This window comes from Oncorhynchus keta, chromosome 35, assembly GCF_023373465.1.
Source record: "Oncorhynchus keta strain PuntledgeMale-10-30-2019 chromosome 35, Oket_V2, whole genome shotgun sequence".
NCBI classification, from domain to species: domain Eukaryota; kingdom Metazoa; phylum Chordata; class Actinopteri; order Salmoniformes; family Salmonidae; genus Oncorhynchus; species Oncorhynchus keta.
In genome coordinates, this window is record NC_068455.1 from 25008794 (window position 1) to 25030089 (window position 21296).

General features: G+C 47.1%; 1 protein-coding gene across 4 annotated transcripts in view; it reads right to left on the reverse strand.

The window, feature by feature from the left end:
- Window positions 1–18033: 18033 nt before the first annotated feature.
- The window catches only part of LOC118368164 (syntaxin-binding protein 6-like), a 124485-nt gene continuing 121222 nt past the window's right edge, over window positions 18034–21296 (reverse strand). For all 4 annotated transcript variants that reach the window (XM_035751993.2, XM_035751994.2, XM_035751995.2 and 1 more), the window contains one exon: window positions 18034–20019. In XM_035751993.2, coding sequence (XP_035607886.2) covers window positions 19996–20019 — 24 coding nt within the window. In that variant the 3' untranslated portion in view covers window positions 18034–19995. The remainder of the gene's footprint in view (window positions 20020–21296) is intronic.

A 21296-nucleotide genomic window follows, 5' to 3' on the forward strand; every position in this document is an offset into this window, starting at 1 on the left:
TTCCCCCCCTCTATCACCGTCTCCCTTCTTCTTTCCCCTGTATCCCCATCTCCTTCTTCTTTCCCCCTCTATCCCCATCTCCTTCTTCTTTCCCCCTCTATCCCCCGTCTCCTTCTTCTTTTCCCCCTCTATCCCCCGTCTCCTTCTTTCCCTCTCTATCCCCCATCTCCTTCGTCTTTCCCCCTCTATCCCCCGTCTCCTCCTTTCCCCCTCTATCCCCGTCTCCTTCTTTCCCCCTCTATCCCCCATCTCCTTCTTTCCCCCTCTATCCCCCGTCACCTTCTTTATCCCTCTATCCCCCGTCTCCTTCTTTCCCCCTCTATCCCCGTCTCCCTTCTTCTTTCCCCTCTATCCCGTCTCCCTTCTTCTTTCCCCCTCTATCCCCGTCTCCTTCTTCTTTCCCCCTCTATCACCGTCTCCCTTCTTCTTTCCCTCTCTATCCCCCGTCTCCTTCTTTCCCCCTCTATCCCCCGTCTCCTTCTTTCCCCCTCTATCCCCCGTCTCCTTCTTTATCCCTCTATCCCCCGTCTCCTACTTTCCCCCTCTATCCCCGTCTCCCTTCTTCTTTCCCCCTCTATCCCCGTCTCCCTTCTTCTTTCCCCCTCTATCCCCATCTCATTCTTCTTTTCCCCCTCTATCACCGTCTCCCTTCTTCTTTCCCTCTCTATCCCCATCTCCTTCTTCTGTTCCCCCTCTATCACCATCTCCCTTCTTCTTCCCCCTCGATCCCCATCTCCTTCTTCTTTCCCCCTCTATCCCCATCTCCTTCTTCTTTCCCCTCTATCCCCCTCTCCCTTCTTCTTTCCCCCTCTATCACCGTCTCCCTTCTTCTTTCCCCTCTATCCCCATCTCCTTCTTCTTTCCCCCTCTATCCCCCGTCTCCTTCTTCTTTCCCCCTCTATCCCCATCTCCTTCTTCTTTTCCCCCTCTATCACCGTCTCCTTCTTCTTTCCCTCTCTATCCCCCGTCTCCTTCTTTCCCCCTCTATCCCCGTCTCCTTCTTTCCCCCTCTATCCCCCCGTCTCCTTCTTTATCCCTCTATCCCCCGTCTCCTACTTTCCCCCTCTATCCCCGTCTCCTTCTTCTTTCCCCCTCTATCCCCGTCTCCTTCTTCTTTCCCCCTCTATCCCCTGTCTCCTTCTTTCCCCCTCTATTCCCCGTCTCCTTCTTCTTTCCCCCTCTATCCCCCGTCTCCTTCTTTCCCCCTCTATCCCCCGTCTCCTTCTTTTTCCCCTCTATCCCCAGTCTCCTTCTTTCCCCCTCTATCCCCAGTCTCCTTCTTTCCCCCCTCTATCCCCCATCTCCTTCTTTCCCCCTCTATCCCCCGTATCCTTCTTTCCCCCTCTATCCCCCGTCTCCTTCTTTCCCCCTCTATCCCCCATCTCCTTCTTTCCCCCTCTATCCCCCCGTCTCCTTCTTTCCCCATCTATCCCCCGTCTCCTTCTTTATCCTTCTATCCCCCGTCTCCTTCTTTCCCCCTCTATCCCCGTCTCCATTCTTCTTTCCCCCTCTATCCCGTCTCCCTTCTTCTTTCCCCCTCTATCCCCATCTCCTTCTTTTTTCTCCCTCTATCACGTCTCCCTTCTTCTTTCCCCCTCTATCCCCCGTCTCCTTCTTCTTTTCCCCCTCTATCCCCCGTCTCCCTATTTCCCCTCGATCCCCATCTCCTTCTTCTTTCCCCCTCTATCCCCTCTCCTATTCTTTCCCCCTCTATCACCGTCTCCTTCTTATTTCCCTCTCTATCCCCATCTCCTTCCTCTGTTCCCCCTCTATCACCGTCTCCTTCTTCTTCCCCCATCTATCCCCATCTCCTTCTTCTTTCCCCCTCTATCCCCATCTCCTTCTTCTTTTCCCCCTCTATCCCCCGTCTCCTTCTTTCCCCCTCTATCCCCATCTCCTTCTTCTTTCCCCTCTATCCCCGTCTCCCTTCTTCTTTCCCCTCTATCACCGTCTCCCTTCTTCTTTCCCCCTCTATCCCCATCTCCTTCTTCTTTCCCCCTCTATCCCCATCTCCTTCTTCTTTCCCCCTCTATCCCCCATCTCCTTCTTTCCCCCTCTATCCCCCGTCTCCTTCTTTCCACCTCTATCCCCCGTCTCCTTCTTTTCCCCCTCTATCCCCCATCTCCTTCTTTCCCCTCTATCCCCCGTATCCTTCTTTCCCCATCTATCCCCGTCTCCTTCTTTCCCCCTCTATCCCCGTCTCCTTCTTCTTTCCCTCTCTATCCCCCGTCTCCCTTCTTCTTTCCCCCTCTATCCCCCATCTCCTTCTTTCCCCCTCTATCCCCCGTCTCCTTCTTTCCACCTCTATCCCCCGTCTCCTTCTTTCCCCCTCTATCCCCCATCTCCTTCTTTCCCCTCTATCCCCCGTATCCTTCTTTCCCCCTCTATCCCCGTCTCCTTCTTTTCCCCCTCTATCCCCCGTATCCTTCTTTCCCCTCTATCCCCCGTCTCCTTCTTTCCCCCTCTATCCCCGTCTCCCTTCTTCTTTCCCTCTCTATCCCCCCGTCTCCTTCTTCTTTCCCCCTCTATCCCCATCTCCTTCTTCTTTCCCCTCTATCCCCATCTCCTACTTCTTTCCCCCTCTATCACCGTCTCCCTTCTTCTTTCCCCTCTATCCCCCGTCTCCTTCTTCTTTTCCCCCTCTATCCCCCGTCTCCCTATTTCCCCCTCGATCCCCATCTCCTTCTTCTTTCCCCCTCTATCCCCATCTCCTATTCTTTCCCCCTCTATCACCGTCTCCTTCTTCTTTCCCTCTCTATCCCCCGTCTCCTTCTTTATCCCTCTATCCCCCCGTCTCCTTCTTTCCCCCTCTATCCCCGTCTCCCTTCTTCTTTCCCCCTCTATCCCCGTCTCCCTTCTTCTTTCCCCTCTATCCCCATCTCATTCTTCTTTCCCCCTCTATCCCCCGTCTCCTTCTTTCCCGCTCTATCCCCCCGTCTCCTTCTTCTTTCCCCTCTATCCCCCGTCTCCTTCTTTCCCCCTCTATCCCCCGTCTCCTTCTTTCCCCCTCTATCCCCCGTCTCCTTCTTTATCCCTCTATCCCCGTCTCCTACTTTCCCCCTCTATCCCCGTCTCCTTCTTCTTTCCCCCTCTATCCCCGTCTCCTTCTTCTTTCCCCCTCTATCCCCATCTCATTCTTCTTTTCCCCCTCTATCACCGTCTCCCTTCTTCTTTCCCTCTCTATCCCCATCTCCTTCTTCTGTTCCCCTCTATCACCATCTCCTTCTTCTTCCCCCTCGATCCCCATCTCCTTCTTCTTTCCCCTCTATCCCCATCTCCTTCTTCTTTCCCCCTCTATCCCCCTCTCCTTCTTCTTTCCCCCTCTATCACCGTCTCCTTCTTCTTTCCCCCTCTATCCCCATCTCCTTCTTCTTTCCCCCTCTATCCCCCGTCTCCTTCTTCTTTCCCCCTCTATCCCCATCTCCTTCTTCTTTTTCCCCCTCTATCACCGTCTCCCTTCTTCTTTCCCTCTCTATCCCCGTCTCCTTCTTTTCCCCCTCTATCCCCGTCTCCTTCTTTCCCCCTCTATCCCCGTCTCCTTCTTTATCCCTCTATCCCCCGTCTCCTACTTTCCCCCTCTATCCCCGTCTCCTTCTTCTTTCCCCCTCTATCCCCGTCTCCTTCTTCTTTCCCCCTCTATCCCTGTCTCCTTCTTTCCCCCTCTATTCCCCGTCTCCTTCTTCTTTCCCCCTCTATCCCCCGTCTCCTTCTTTCCCCCTCTATCCCCCCGTCTCCTTCTTTCCCCCTCTATCCCCAGTCTCCTTCTTTCCCCCTCTATCCCCAGTCTCCTTCTTTCCCCCTCTATCCCCATCTCCTTCTTTCCCCCTCTATCCCCCGTATCCTTCTTTCCCCCTCTATCCCCGTCTCCTTCTTTCCCCCTCTATCCCCCATCTCCTTCTTTCCCCCTCTATCCCCCGTCTCCTTCTTTCCCCATCTATCCCCCGTCTCCTTCTTTATCCTTCTATCCCCCGTCTCCTTCTTTCCCCTCTATCCCCGTCTCCATTCTTCTTTCCCCCTCTATCCCGTCTCCCTTCTTCTTTCCCCCTCTATCCCCATCTCCTTCTTTTTTTTCTCCCTCTATCACGTCTCCTTCTTCTTTCCCCCTCTATCCCCCGTCTCCTTCTTCTTTTCCCCCTCTATCCCCCGTCTCCCTATTTCCCCCTCGATCCCCATCTCCTTCTTCTTTCCCCCTCTATCCCCATCTCCTATTCTTTCCCCCTCTATCACCGTCTCCTTCTTATTTCCCTCTCTATCCCCATCTCCTTCCTCTGTTCCCCCTCTATCACCGTCTCCTTCTTCTTCCCCATCTATCCCCATCTCCTTCTTCTTTCCCCCTCTATCCCCATCTCCTTCTTCTTTTCCCCCTCTATCCCCCGTCTCCTTCTTTCCCCTCTATCCCCATCTCCTTCTTCTTTCCCCCTCTATCCCCGTCTCCCTCCTTCTTTCCCCCTCTATCACCGTCTCCCTTCTTCTTTCCCCCTCTATCCCCATCTCCTTCTTCTTTCCCCCTCTATCCCCATCTCCTTCTTCTTTCCCCCTCTATCCCCCATCTCCTTCTTTCCCCCTCTATCCCCCGTCTCCTTCTTTCCACCTCTATCCCCCGTCTCCTTCTTTCCCCCTCTATCCCCCCATCTCCTTCTTTCCCCCTCTATCCCCCGTATCCTTCTTTCCCCCTCTATCCCCCGTCTCCTTCTTTCCCCCTCTATCCCCGTCTCCTTCTTCTTTCCCTCTCTATCCCCCCCGTCTCCTTCTTCTTTCCCCCTCTATCCCCCATCTCCTTCTTTCCCCTCTATCCCCCGTCTCCTTCTTTCCACCTCTATCCCCCGTCTCCTTCTTTCCCCCTCTATCCCCCATCTCCTTCTTTCCCCCTCTATCCCCCGTATCCTTCTTTCCCCCTCTATCCCCCGTCTCCTTCTTTCCCCCTCTATCCCCCGTATCCTTCTTTCCCCCTCTATCCCCCGTCTCCTTCTTTCCCCCTCTATCCCCGTCTCCTTCTTCTTTCCCTCTCTATCCCCCGTCTCCCTTCTTCTTTCCCCCTCTATCCCCCATCTCCTTCTTCTTTCCCCCTCTATCCCCATCTCCTACTTCTTTCCCCCTCTATCACCGTCTCCCTTCTTCTTTCCCCCTCTATCCCCCGTCTCCTTCTTCTTTTCCCCTCTATCCCCCGTCTCCCTATTTCCCCCTCGATCCCCATCTCCTTCTTCTTTCCCCCTCTATCCCCATCTCCTATTCTTTCCCCCTCTATCACCGTCTCCTTCTTCTTTCCCTCTCTATCCCCCCGTCTCCTTCTTTATCCCTCTATCCCCCGTCTCCTTCTTTCCCCCTCTATCCCCGTCTCCTTCTTCTTTCCCCCTCTATCCCCGTCTCCCTTCTTCTTTCCCCCTCTATCCCCATCTCATTCTTCTTTCCCCCTCTATCCCCCGTCTCCTTCTTTCCCGCTCTATCCCCCGTCTCCTTCTTCTTTCCCCCTCTATCCCCCGTCTCCTTCTTTCCCCTCTATCCCCCGTCTCCTTCTTTCCCCCTCTATCCCCCGTCTCCTTCTTTCCCCCTCTATCCCCCGTCTCCTTCTTTCCCCCTCTATCCCCCATCTCCTTCTTTCCCCCTCTATCCCCCGTCTCCTTCTTTCCCCCTCTATCCCCGTCTCCTTCTTTCCCCCTCTATCCCCCGTCTCCTTCTTTCCCCATCTATCCCCCGTCTCATTCTTTATCCTTCTATCCCCCGTCTCCTTCTTTCCCCCTCTATCCCCGTCTCCTTCTTCTTTCCCCCTCTATCCCGTCTCCCTTCTTCTTTCCCCCTCTATCCCCGTCTCCTTCTTCTTTCCCCCTCTATCCCCATCTCCTTCTTCTTTTCCCCTCTATCACCGTCTCCTTCTTCTTTCCCTCTCTATCCCCCGTCTCCTTCTTTCCCCCACTATCCCCCGTCTCACTTCTTCTTTCCCCCTCTATCCCCATCTCCTTCTTCTTTTCCCCCTCTATCACCGTCTCCTTCTTCTTTCCCTCTCTATCCCCATCTCCTTCTTCTTTCCCCTCTATCCCCCGTCTCCTTCTTTCCCCCTCTATCCCCATCTCCTTCTTCTGTTCCCCTCTATCACCGTCTCCCTTCTTCTTTCCCTCTCTATCCCCATCTCCTTCTTCTTTCCCCCTCTATCCCCCGTCTCCTTCTTTCCCCCTCTATCCCCATCTCCTTCTTCTTTCCCCCTCTATCCCCATCTCCTTCTTCTTTTCCCCCTCTATCCCCAGTCTCCTTCTTTCCCCCTCTATCCCCGTCTCCCTTCTTCTTTCCCCCTCTATCCTGTCTCCCTTCTTCTTTCCCCCTCTATCCCCATCTCCTATTCTTTCCCCCTCTATCACCGTCTCCTTCTTCTTTCCCTCTCTATCCCCCGTCTCCTTCTTTATCCCTCTATCCCCCGTCTCCTTCTTTCCCCCTCTATCCCCGTCTCCCTTCTTCTTTCCCCTCTATCCCCGTCTCCCTTCTTCTTTCCCCCTCTATCCCCATCTCATTCTTCTTTCCCCTCTATCCCCCGTCTCCTTCTTTCCCGCTCTATCCCCGTCTCCATCTTTCCCCCTCTATTCCCCGTCTCCTTCTTCTTTCCCCCTCTATCCCCCGTCTCCTTCTTTCCCCCTCTATCCCCCGTCTCCTTCTTTCCCCCTCTATCCCCCGTCTCCTTCTTTCCCCCTCTATCCCCCGTCTCCTTCTTTCCCCCTCTATCCCCCATCTCCTTCTTTCCCCCTCTATCCCCCGTCTCCTTCTTTCCCCCTCTATCCCCCGTCTCCTTCTTTCCCCCTCTATCCCCCGTCTCCTTCTTTCCCCATCTATCCCCCGTCTCATTCTTTATCCTTCTATCCCCCGTCTCCTTCTTTCCCCCTCTATCCCCGTCTCCCTTCTTCTTTCCCCCTCTATCCCGTCTCCCTTCTTCTTTCCCCTCTATCCCCGTCTCCTTCTTCTTTCCCCCTCTATCCCCATCTCCTTCTTCTTTTCCCCCTCTATCCCCATCTCCTTCTTCTTTTCCCCCTCTATCACCGTCTCCTTCTTCTTTCCCTCTCTATCCCCCGTCTCCTTCTTTCCCCCACTATCCCCCGTCTCACTTCTTCTTTCCCCCTCTATCCCCATCTCCTTCTTCTTTTCCCCCTCTATCACCGTCTCCTTCTTCTTTCCCTCTCTATCCCCATCTCCTTCTTCTTTCCCCCTCTATCCCCCCGTCTCCTTCTTTCCCCCTCTATCCCCATCTCCTTCTTCTGTTCCCCCTCTATCACCGTCTCCCTTCTTCTTTCCCTCTCTATCCCCATCTCCTTCTTCTTTCCCCTCTATCCCCCGTCTCCTTCTTTCCCCCTCTATCCCCGTCTCCCTTCTTCTTTCCCCCTCTATCCCCGTCTCCTTCTTCTTTCGCCCTCTATCCCCCGTCTCCTTCTTTCCCCCTCTATCCCCGTCTCCCTCCTTCTTTCCCCCTCTATCACCGTCTCCCTTCTTCTTTCCCCCTCTATCCCCATCTCCTTCTTCTTTCCCCCTCTATCCCCATCTCCTTCTTCTTTCCCCCTCTATCCCCATCTCCTTCTTCTTTTCCCCCTCTTTCCCCAGTCTCCTTCTTTCCCCCTCTATCCCCGTCTCCTTCTTCTTTCCCGCTCTATCCCCATCTCCTTCTTCTTTCCCCCTCTATCCCCATCTCCTTCTTCTTTCCCTCTCTATCCCCCGTCTCCTTCTTCTTTCCCCCTCTATCCCCATTTCCTTCTTCTTTTCCCCCTCTATCACCGTCTCCTTCTTATTTCCCTCTCTATCCCCATCTCCTTCCTCTGTTCCCCTCTATCACCGTCTCCTTCTTCTTCCCCCATCTATCCCCATCTCCTTCTTCTTTCCCCCTCTATCCCCATCTCCTTCTTCTTTTCCCCCTCTATCCCCCGTCTCCTTCTTTCCCCCTCTATCCCCATCTCCTTCTTCTTTCCCCCTCTATCCCCGTCTCCTTCTTCTTTCCCCCTCTATCACCGTCTCCCTTCTTCTTTCCCCCTCTATCCCATCTCCTTCTTCTTTCCCCCTCTATCCCCATCTCCTTCTTCTTTCCCCCTCTATCCCCCATCTCCTTCTTTCCCCCTCTATCCCCCGTCTCCTTCTTTCCACCTCTATCCCCCGTCTCCTTCTTTCCCCCTCTATCCCCCATCTCCTTCTTTCCCCCTCTATCCCCCGTATCCTTCTTTCCCCCTCTATCCCCCGTCTCCTTCTTTCCCCCTCTATCCCCGTCTCCCTTCTTCTTTCCCTCTCTATCCCCCGTCTCCCTTCTTCTTTCCCCCTCTATCCCCCATCTCCTTCTTTCCCCCTCTATCCCCCGTCTCCTTCTTTCCACCTCTATCCCCCGTCTCCTTCTTTCCCCCTCTATCCCCCATCTCCTTCTTTCCCCCTCTATCCCCATCTCCTTCTTCTTTCCCCCTCTATCCCCGGTCTCCTTCTTTCCCCCTCTATCCCCCGTCTCCTTCTTCTTTCCTCCTCTATCCCCCGTCTCCTTCTTTCCCCCTCTATCCCCCGTCTCCTTCTTTCCCCCTCTATTCCCCGTCTCCCCTCTTTCCCCCTCTATCCCCCATCTCCTTCTTTCCCCCTCTATCCCCCGTCTCCTTCTTTCCCCCTCTATCCCCCGTCTCCTTCTTTCCCCCTCTATCCCCCGTCTCCTTCTTTCCCCCTCTATCCCCCGTCTCCTTCTTTCCTCCTCTATCCCCCATCTCCTTCTTCTTTCCCCCTCTATCCCCCGTCTCCTTCTTTCCCCCTCTATCCCCCCGTCTCCTACTTTCCCCCTCTATCCCCCGTCTCCTTCTTTCCCCCTCTATCCCCCGTCTCCTTCTTTCCCCCTCTATCCCCATCTCCCTTCCCCCATCTCCATCCCCTTCAGTGGATTTTCCCTTCAAAACATTCTCATCTCCACCAGGGTTTTAAGCTGTCATTAACAGTCAATCAAATGAGTGACTAACCCCTCCACATGTTGGCCCACCGGCTCCCAAATAACTCACTTGTTCCTAGACATAGAACTGCCTGTTGTGGGTGGCCACAACCTATCCTGTGTAGGTGTGTACAGTTAAACACACGTATAAACAGGTTTTCCACTCCCACACACAGACACTGACCCAGATTCCCTCACACACAGGTTCACAGACATACACATGCACAGTTGCAAACACAGACCATTGCATTATTTTTTTACCTTCTGTAGGCGGGGACAGAGTAGAAAGGGATGGATGGAGAACTGCAGAAAGAGAGCGAGAGATGGAGAAAAAGAGAGAGCGAGGGATGCATGCTGGCTGTGGATAATGAATGATTACTCCAGCGTGGCTGACATTGCACACCACAGGAACCCAAAGGCAGAGAAGGGGGGATGAGAGGATGAGAGGAGGATGGGAGGGGCGATTTAGAGTTGAGCAGCTGTTCTGCACTTCGCCTCACATCTGCCAAGTCGCTGTGGGCAGGGCGCCGAGGTGACTTCTACACTACAGTACACCTTCCTCAATCACACACATACATATACTTACGCATTCACGAACGCACCTGTGAACACCACTAATCATTTATCAGAGAAGTCATGGAGCTCAAGCCTAACATCTAAAGTTATTTTTATCTCGTGTTCTTAGACATAACAAAACTACTAACCAGGAATACTACATTAGCATGAAACCTGATTGTAAAATTATTATGGTATAGTTGGTATAGTTATAGCATAGCATAAGATGTACAGGCTGTTCACCACTCTGTATAACATTATCACTTAGAGTACACAGACAACCAAAATAATGACCAGCCCCCAAAACATTATCCATCAAAGCGAAAATCCCTGAACCTAAAAACCCAGATGGAAAGCATTAGGAATCCACGTGACAAAAACACCTCTGAGGCACAGGCAGTTAATATCCTCCTGCAGTTAGGAACAATAATTTGGGTGAAATTCCTCTCCCAGGAAACAGAAATACCATTACTGAGAAAGGCGAATAACCGTAATGAGAGAGAAAGAGTACAACCCCTCACCTGTAGGTGTTAGGTGTAATCGCGTTGGTGGAACATTGGGCAGGTTGCCAGATTAGAAAGCGGCCTGCGGGCAGGGTTGCCACCCAGCTCTGAACTAAATGATGTCCTCAACTGGCTGACTGGAATTCTAAATGCATCATAGCTGATGACTCAACTTGCGTCTCCCTCAAGTGCTTAATATCGTACCTCGTATGGTATATTTATTTTTTAACTCCCTCAAGTGCTTAATATCGTACCTCGTATGGTATATTTATTTTTTAACTCCCTCAAGTGCTTAATATCGTACCTCGTATGGTATATTTATTTTTTAACTCCCTCAAGTGCTTAATATCGTACCTCGTATGGTATATTTATTTTTTAACTCCCTCAAGTGCTTAATATCGTACCTCGTATGGTATATTTATTTTTTAACACACACATAATCCCACACATGCCAAAGGAAACTACATGACTTTAGGGGGGAAACTTCATTGCTTTCATATAATCCGTATAGAATGAAATGACAACAGCGGAGTTATAATTTTAGCTATATTTCACTATATTTGTCCAAAAAGAACAATGTTTTTTTTTTATCTTGGGCAAAATAGGACAATGCTAGTCTACAGTTGAAGTCGGAAGTTTACATACACTGAGGTTGAAGTCATTCAAATTCATTTTTCGACTACTCCACAAATTTCTTATTAACAAACTATAGTTTTTGGCAAGTCGGTTAGGACATCTACTATGTGCATGACACAAGTACTTTTTCCAACAATTGTTTACAGACAGATTATTTCACTTATAATTCACTGTATCACAATTCCAGTGGGTCAGAGGTTTACATACACAAAGTTGACTGTGCCTTTAAACAGCTTGGAAAATTCCAGAAAATTATATCACGGCTTTAGAAGCTTCTGATAGGCTAATTGACAACAATTGAGACAACTGGAGATGTACCTGTGGATGTATTTCAAGGCCTACCTTCACACTCAGTGCCTCTTTGCTTGACATCATGGGAAAATCAAAAGAAATCAGCCAAGACCTCAGAAAAACAATTGTAGACAAACCCAAGTCTGGTTCATCCTTGGGAGCAATTTCCAAATACCTGAAGGTACCACGTTCATCTGTACAAACAATAGCACACAAGTATAAACACCACGGGACCATGCAGCCGTCATACCGCTCAGGAAGGAGACGTGTTCTGTCTCATTGAGATGAACGTACTTTGGTGCGAAAAGTGCCAATCAATCCCAGAACAACAGCAAAGGACCGTGTGAAGATGCTGGAGGAAACAGGTACAAATGTATATTTTTCCACAGTATAACGAGTCCTATATCAACATAACCTGAAAGGCCGCTCAGCAAGGAAGATGCCACTGCTCCAAAACCACCATAAAAAAAGCCAGACTACATTTTGCAACTGCACATGGGGACAAGGATCGTACTTTTTGGAGAAATGTCCTCTGTTCTGATGAAACAAAAATAGAACTGTTTGGAATAATGACATCGTTATATTTGGAGGGAAAATGGGGAGGCTTGCAAGCCGAAGAACACCATCCCAACTGTGAAGCACAGGGGTGGCAGCAGCATCATGGTGTGGGGGTGCTTTGCTGCAGGAGGGACTGGTGCACGTCACAAAATAGATGGCATCATAAGTTAGGAAAATTATGTGGATGTATTGAAGCAACATCTCAAGACATCAGTCAGGAAGTTAAAGCTTGGTCGCAAATAGGTCTTCCAAATGGACAATGACCCCAAGCATACTTCCAAAGTTGTGGCAAAATGACTTCTTCTTCTTATGGCTGCAGGGGCACTCTTGAGTAGCTTGGATGAAAGGTGCCCAGAGTAAACGGACTGCTCCTCAGTCTCAGTCGCTAATATATGCATATTATTATTAGTATTGGATAGAAAACAGTCTGAAGTTTCTAAAACTGTTTGAATGATGTCTGTGAGTATAAAATAACTCATATGGCAGGCAAAAACCTGAGAAAAAATCCAAACAGGAAGTGAGAAATCTGAGGTTGGTATACAGTATATTCAACCCATTCCCTATTGGAATCCCCTTGGTATATGAATGAAGAGTCACTTCCTAGGCCTTCCAATAGATGTCAACCATCTATTGCAATTTGAATGAGGCTTCTACTGTGTTGTGGGACTGAAGGAGAGGGGAATGAGTCAGACTACTGGCAGAGAGCCAGTTCCAGGTCAAGCACATACCGCGTGATATCTTCCTGCGTTCCGTTCCTCCTCAAGACACAAAGGAATTCTCCAGATGGAACGTTATTGAAGATTTATGATAAAAACATCCTAATAATTGATTCTGTACTTAGTTTGAAATGTTTCTTCGACCTGTAATATAACTTTTTGAAGATGTTGTCCGAAAAAAGCACCAGTGTTTGGATAGGTGTACCAAACTCGCTAACAACAGTAGCTAATTGGACATAAATAATGGACATTATCGAACAAATCAAGCATTTATTGTTGACCTGGGATTCCTGGGAGTGCATTCTGATGAAGATCATCAAAGGTAAGGGAATGTTTAGCATGTAATTTATGGTTTATGTTGACTACAACATGGCGGCTAATTTGACTTAATTGTTCTGAGCGCCGTCTCAGATTATTGCATGGTTTGCTTTTTCCGTAAAAAAAATGGAAATCTGACACAGCGATTGGACAGGTATATCCATATTTCCATGTGTATAACTTGTATTATCATCTACATTTATGATGAGTATTTCTGTTGAATCGATGTGGCTATGCAAAATCACTGGATGTTTTTGGAACTAGTGAATGTAACGCGCCAATGTAAACTCAGATTGTTTTATATAAATATGAACATTATCAAACAAAACATACATGTATTGTGTAACTATGAGTCCTATGAGTGTCATCTGATGAAGATCATCAAAGGTTAGTGATTCATTTTATCTCTATTTGTGCTTTTGTGACTCCTCTCTTTGGCTGGGAAAATGGCTGTTTTTATTGTGGTTTGGTGGTGACCTAACATAATCGTTTGTGGTGCTTTCGCCGTAAAGCCTATTTGAAATCGGACACTGTGGTGGGATTAACAACAAGACTACCTTTAAAACGGTATACGATACATTTATGTTTGAGGAATTTTAATTATGAGATTTCTGTTGTTTTGAATTTGGCACCCTGCACTTTCACTGGCTGTTGTCATATCATCCCTTGAACGGGATTGCAGCCCAAAGAGGTTTTTAAGGACAACAAAGTCAAGGTATTGGAGTGACCATCACAAAGCCCTGACCTCAAGTCAATGGTCATTGTATCCACCGAAGACAAATCACACACAAATGTTTGTCTGTTGAGCAATAGACAATAAAATGAAAAGAGTTAGCATACTGTATGCCTGGGGACTGGAACATTTCTGATAGGGCTTTACTCCCTCTAGTGGTAAACTATGGAAGTACAATACAACTCTCCTCCAGCCCGTGGGCATACAGTATAATAAATCAACCCCCAAGGTCCTCTGTCTCTCTGCACTGGGTTTGAGATTCCTTTTCCTCAGAGACCAAATTTGATCTGGAGAAACCAGGTACAGATGGGTGCCCATATCCAAATAGTCTCCTGACACCCTGGTTAGTAGCTCAAATCTAGCAGGCGATCAAAGAGCAGCTGAGATGAGGACAGGGTCAGGTTTAGCTCGAGCATCGTCGTGAACTACCTGAAGTAAAATGTGCTAGTGTGCATTGGGAGAGGAGAGGCTGCAGCAGACCCATCAGCCTTGAAACAGGCTTTAGGCTCCATCATGACAAGGCAGGGATCAGGGTTATTGGGAGGTTTTTAGGAAGGATGGAATGGAGGAGAGAGGATGATTCAGTGGCTGTAGAAAATACACACAGAACAATACAATCAAGGGTCAGAGGCTGGTGGGAGGAGCTTCAGGAGAACCCACTCATTGTAATGGCTGGAATGGTATAAATGGAACGGTATCAAACATATGGAAACCACGTTTGACTCAGTTCCATTTATTCCATTCTAGCCATTACAATGAGCCCGCCCTCATATAGCTCCTCCCACTAGCCTCCACTGTTCAGGCTTTAGGAATGCTTCTATATAGGGATATACACTGCTCAAGAAAATCAAATCAAGAATCGGCTTTCTATTCCGCAACAAAGCCTCCTTCACTCACGCTGCCAAGCTTACCCTAGTAAAACTGACTATCCTACCGATCCTCGACTTCGGCGACGTCATCTACAAAATTGTTTCCAACACTCTTCTCAGCAAACTGGATGCAGTTTATCACAGTGCCATCCGTTTTGTCACTAAAGCACCTTATACTACCCACCACTGCGACTTGTATGCTCTAGTCGGCTGGCCCTCGCTACATATTCGTCGCCAGACCCACTGGCTCCAGGTCATCTACAAGGCCATGCTAGGCAAAGCTCCGCCTTATCTCAGCTCACTGGTCACGATGGCAACACCCATCCGTAGCACGCGCTCCAGCAGGTGTATCTCATTGATCATCCCTAAAGCCAACACCTCATTCGGCCGCCTTTCATTCCAGTACTCTGCTGCCTGTGACTGGAACGAATTGCAAAAATCGCTGAAGTTGGAGACTTTTATCTCCCTCACCAACTTCAAACATCAGCTAGCTGAGTAGCTAACCGATCGCTGCAGCTGTACATAATCTATTGGTAAATAGCACACCCATTTTCACCTACCTCATCCCCACAGTTTTTATTTATTTACTTTTCTGCTCTTTTGCACACCAATATCTCTACCTGTACATGATCATCTGATCATTTATCACTCCAGTGTTAATCTGCAATATTGTAATTATTCGCCTACCTCCTCATGCCTTTTGCACACATTGTATATAGACTCCCCTTTTTTCTCTGTGTTACTGACTTGTTAATTGTTTACTCCATGTGTAACTCTGTGTTGTCTGTTCACACTGCTATGCTTTATCTTGGCCAGGTCGCAGTTGCAAATGAGAACCTGTTCTCAACTAGCCTACCTGGTTAAATAAAGGTGAAATATATTTTTTTTTAATAAAAAAATTAAGGGAACACTAAAATAACACATACTAGATCTGAATGAATGAAATATTCTTATTAAATAATTTTTTCTTTACATAGTTGAATGTGCTGACAACAAAATCACACAAAAATTATCAATGGAAATCAAATTTATCAACCCATGGATTCACACTCAAAATCAAAGTTGAAAACCACACTACAGGCTGATCCAAATGTGATGTAATGTCCTTAAAACAAGTCAAAATGAGGCTCAGTAGTGTGTGTGGCCTCCACGTGCCTGTATGACCTCCCTACAACGCCTGGGCATGCTCTTGATGAGGTGGAGGGATCTCCTCCCAGAGCTGGACGAAAGCATCCGCCAACTCCTGGACAGTCTGTGGTGCAACGTGGGCGTTGGTGGATGGAGCGAGACATGATGTCCCAGATGTGATCAATTGGATTCAGGTCTGGGGAAGGGCGGGCCAGTCCATAGCATCAATGCCTTCCTCTTGCAGGAACTGCTGACACACATTGTCTTGCATTAGGAGGAACCCAGGGCCAACCGCACCAGCATATGGTCTCACAAGGGGTCTGAGGATCTCATCTCGGTACCTAATGGCAGTGCTCTGGCGAGCACATGGAGGGCTGTGTGGCCCCCCAAAGAAATGCCACCCCACACCATGACTGACCCACTGCCAAACCGGTCATGCTGAAGGATGTTGCAGGCAGCAGAACGTTCTCCACGGCGTCTCCAGACTGTCACGTCTGTCACATGTGCTCAGTGTGAACCTGCTTTCATCTGTGAAGAGCACAGGGCGCCAGTGGCGAATTTGCCAATCTTGGTGTTCTCTGGCAAATGCCAAATGTCCTGCACGGTGTTGGGCTGTAAGCACAACCCCCACCTGTGGACGTCGGACCCTCATACCACCCTCATGGAGTCTGTTTCTGACCGTTTGAGCAGACACATGCACATTTGTGGCCTGCTGGAGGTCAGTTTGCAGGGCTCTGACAGTGCTCCTCCTTGCACAAAGGCGGAGGTAGCGGTCCTGCTGCTGGGTTGTTGCCCTCCTACGGCCTCCTCCACGTCTCCTGATGTACTGGCCTGTCTTCTGGTAGCGCTTCCATGCTCTGGACACTACGCTGACAGACACAGCAAACCTTCTTGCCACATCTCGCATTGATGTGCCATCCTGGATGAGCTGCACTACCTGAGCCACTTGTGTGGGTTGTAGACTCAGTCTCATGCTACCACTAGAGTGAAAGCACCACCAGCATTCAAAAGTGACTAAAACATCAGCCAGGAAGCATAGGAACTGAGAAGTGGTCTGTGGTCCCCACCTGCAGAACCACTCCTTTATTGAGGGTGTCTTGCCTGTAATTTCAACCTGTTGTCTTTTCCATTTGCACAACAGCATGTGAAATGTATTGCCAATCAGTGTTGCTTCCTAAGTGGACAGTTTGATTTCACAGAAGTGTGATTGACTTGGAGTTACATTGTGTTGTTGAAGGGTTCCCTTTATTTTTTTGAGCAGTGTACAAAAAAATTAAGGGAGAAATGGAGGGGAGAGGAGGAGGATTCAGTGGCTGTTGGAGGAGAGAGTTACAACAGGAGAGCCCCGCTCTGGAGATGTTTTATGGGGTACTTAGTTACACTCTCGGGCAGTAAAGGTATATCATGTATTTCTACATCACTACCGTTCCCTGCTCCCCTGCTTGTCAAAAAGACGGCATCATTCATTTAGGATTTAAAGCACTATTAGTGGGTGGGTGAGAACGGGAGGATCATTTTGATGCAGATCCAATTCCGCTCGCTTGTGCCTGACACACAAATGTAAGACTTCATCTGGGAGTCTGGATTAGCGTTCCGTCCGCATTGCTGTTCCATTGTTGAGAGATTTAATTACTACATACACTTCTCCAGATGTGGTCTGTGGAATAACATGGATAATTCATGTGAATAGCATCATTAGAAACTTCCTCAATAGTTGAATCATGTTAATTATATTTGCCCAAAATCTGAGTATTACATTTCAGTAATTTAGCACTCTCTTATTGAGAGCGACTTACAGTTAGTGCATTACTTTTAAGATTGATATGTGGTTGTCCCACCTAGCTAAGGCATAGTAAGTGCAGCAGAGCTTGAAAGGGGGAAATTAATAAAAGTCACATTTGGGGCTAACTGCTGAGGGACCGAACAAAAATATAAATGCAACATGCAAGAATTCATTTCAAGGAAATCAATCAACTGAAATAAATTAATTCGGCCCTAATCTATAGATTTCACATTGGGCAGGGGCACACCCAATTTAGAGCCAGGCCCAGCCAATCAATTAATTTTTCCCTGCAAAAGGCCTTCAGTTTCCTCAGCTATCCAGGCGGCTGGACTCAGATGATCCCGCAGGTGAAGAAGCCAGATGTAGAGGTCGTGGTTACATGTGGTCTACAGTTGGGAAGCTGGTTGGAATTACAGACCAATTCTCTAGAAGTTAGAGGTGGCTTATGGTAGAGAAATTAACATTCAATTATCTGGAGGACATTCCTGCAAGCCAATTGCATGCTGCCTCAAAACCTGAGACATCTGTAGCATTGTGTTGTGTGACAAACTGCACATTTTAGAGTGGCCTTTTATTGTCCACAGAACAAGGTGCATCTGTGTAATGACCATGCTGTTTAATCATCTTCTTGACATGCCACACCTGTCAGGTGGATGGATTATCTTGGCAAGTGATAAATGCTCACTAACAGGGATGTAAACAAATGTGTGCACAAAATCTGAGAAATACGCCTTTATTTTCATATGGAACATTTCTGGGATCTTATTTCAGCTCATGAAACATGGGACCAACACTTTACATGTTGCGTTTATATTTTTGTTCAGTATAGACACTTGGACATAGAAGCCTGCACACATGCTGTGTCACTGTGGTAAGAATGTTAGCTCTACAACAGAGACCCCAGTAGTGGATAACTAGGTGATACACAAACTTCAATGACCTAAACAGTATACATGCCCCTCCCATTATTTTTTTCTAGTTTTAACTACAAAATTTCACATCCAAAAAAGCAAACATCGGCAACAATTTACAGACAGACTTGAGACTGTTTATTTAGATGTTATGTAATCTGATATAAACAGAGGTTTTGGAATAATTTTAAAAAGCATTGGTCTGTGATGTTTCATTGAAAAGAATGGTATAAGTCTGTATTACATGTGCCTAATATTGAGACCATCTATAATAACTACCTTTTCATTCCATTAGCCTATTCTACATACAGTACTGTGGCCTTCTGTATTCGCCACACAATCCACTTCCAACAAGCACCATACATCTTAAGGAACAACCCCCTCTTTCAATCCTGGTGCCACACATTCTTGATCTTCTCCTTTTGGTTATCGATCTAGCAAGGCAGTGTTACCTTGGGATACCATGAGTGTTATCATAACACATTCATACTGCTCAAGTCAAACGACATGCTGTTGAAGTACTTATGAAAGAGTACGTTTAAAAACACAGATATAGAAGCATTGCACTTGGATTGTTCGGGACCGTAGCTAGTCAAAAAGATGCTGACTTGTTCACTGACCAATGGAGTGTAGACAAAATGACTTGCAATAGTAGCTTGCAATGGCGACAAAAACATCTCATAACCATCAGACAAATTACTTTCAATATTTTTTTATTAAAACAATGAACATCCAAAATGTAAGGATGAAGCGGATTAGAATTTGATGCAACTAGAATTTCAGTAAGAACTTAACGGTACTCGCTGCAAGGTAAGGTTGTCAGTGCATTGTGACAGTTGGACAAATCCAAAATATAAGCATAATAAACAAGACATATCCACATATCCATGGTTTAGTTGCTTCAAATTGCTTGTAAGGAAGCCACGGTTACACAGTGAATGCAGACCAATATTGTACAATGCTGCTAGTGATGATGTGTCAATATGCTGTTTTACATATCAGAACAAAAAACTTTATATAAACACAAGTTAAACTATAAGTACAAGATGTGACCAAGGTTGGAGTTGAAAGGGTTACAATCAAAATGATATTTACAGGGATGATTTGACACCAATTACATTGCAAATGGTGGTATAATGATCTGATTACAGTCTTATAAGCTTGTTACACTAGCTAATTTACAACGATACAGTAGTCTCTTACGTTACAATAAACCGTCTGATCTCGTCCATACAGCCAAGCGCTTCAATAACACTTAAGAAATACCAACAGTGAAGCCTAAATACTTGTTTTTTCTGTGTGGTTTATTCAACCTTTTATAATGAAAGTGGATTTTGGTAGACCATGCACCTGAACCCTGGGTCAATTTAATTAATAGCTCACAGACTGTTTTGCGGAATATTAAACTTGGAAAACATACCATATTGGTTGAAATGTAAGCTTGCAGCAGTAGTTTTTAGAAGCCACATGAATGTCCTCCACACATTTGGCTAATATTACATCTGAAATGAATGTATGCACCAATGAGCTTTTCAAAACAATATGATGCCAAATAGTCAAACGACAAAAGAGAGTGAAGAGCTCATCTCCTTTAGACAAGTTGATGTCCACATACTGGGGTGTACATTGCTGACTCTGTACAGTAAAATAGCCATCATATGATATGCATGTGTCATGTCATACACTCTGCTGCAGTTATATTCTCCTCTTCCAGCACCGTATGTAAAGTCACTTCTCTGAGGGAGTTGCAGACCTGTTCCTTTTAGGGGGATTTGGACAGTGGTGTGTGTGTGTTGGGGTGGGGAGGGCAGTGACCATAGTCATTTCCATGGTTTGTCACAGTAAGGTCAAGGAGTACTTTGGGAGCAATGGAGGGAGTAAAAGAAGAGTTAGCCGTGAAACATTTGCTCTCAACCGTCTCATCTGTGTTCCGTCCCTCTTTCTCTCCCCCCTCCTCGTCATCAGATCTTCGTTAGAAACAAATAAATGTTACCTTCGTTACAAGAAATACAAATAATACAATCTGAAACCTGCCCTATGGCGTCTGGCACGCTTGGTGGACCCCTCTCCTCAAAGTTTAACATTTATGCTTCATGGCCAGCTGTGGAGAGGAAAAAGAGAGGGGAAGAGACAAAACGAGAGCACGTCAGCCAAGTGAAATGAGAAAGCAATTTAAGTGAACATTTCTTCAACACCCCCTATGGGGTTGCCAAAAATAACTGAAACAAAACACAATAAGATTAAAAATCTATTAATTTCTGGAAACTGCAAAAACAAAAATAAATTCCAAAGTTAGCAAGCACATTAAAATCCGACCACCAACAAATGAAAGTAAAAGAACCTCATTGATACTACTTTGTTTCCCACCTGGTGGAGGCTAACACACACACACACACACACACACACACACACACACACACACACACACACACACACACACACACACACACACACACACACACACACACACACACACACACACACACACACACACACACACACACACACACACACACACACACACACACGTTTCAAAATAGAGGTGGGTGAAATCTCCAGAGCTAACAAGTGGGGGCAGCAGAGCTGCAGCACAGACCAGACGGCCATAGCTCCTTCTGTGGGGATGGTGAGAGCTCAACAGTGGTGCTAATGGACTGATGTCACACAGAGACACTGCAGAGACAGACTGACTGAATCTGCAGTGTTGTTTTCCGCTACAGGTTACCTTAACAATTATGGAGTCCACTACAAGATACCATATGTTCTCAACTTGAACTAAAGTATACTGAATCACAGGTAGAGAGAGGGAGATGTGGTGTCTTGTTCAATGGCATTACAGGGGGGGGTAGCACAGTTGGCAGATACAGGATGTTCCCAACGTTTATTAAACATCAAAAACTGAAGAGGGGGAAAGATACAAGATTCAAAACATTAACTAAATATTGTTCAACGTTATGACCAGTCAGAGAAGATGTTGCAGAATATATTTACTGTAGCTAGCTAACATCACCTTCCTACCAGTGGTTATCCACGTACATTATAGGGTTGCATATTTTAACAAACGGACACAAACATGCTTTAGTGAGTGCAAGACTAACACTGCAAGACAACTAATTGGTTAAATGGTTCACAAAATGGAGCATCTAATTGAAGGAGCTCAATGTGGAAGTGGATGGAGTGTCTTATCTGTATGGGGAGTTAGTGCCTTCAGAAAGAATTCATACCCCTTGACTTATTCCACATTTTGTTGCGTTAAACCCAGAATTCATATTTGATTAAAAAATATAAAAAATCTCACCCATCTACAATACTCCATAATGACAAAGTGAAAACATGTTTTTAGAAATGTTTATTGAAAATAAAAGACATAAATATCTA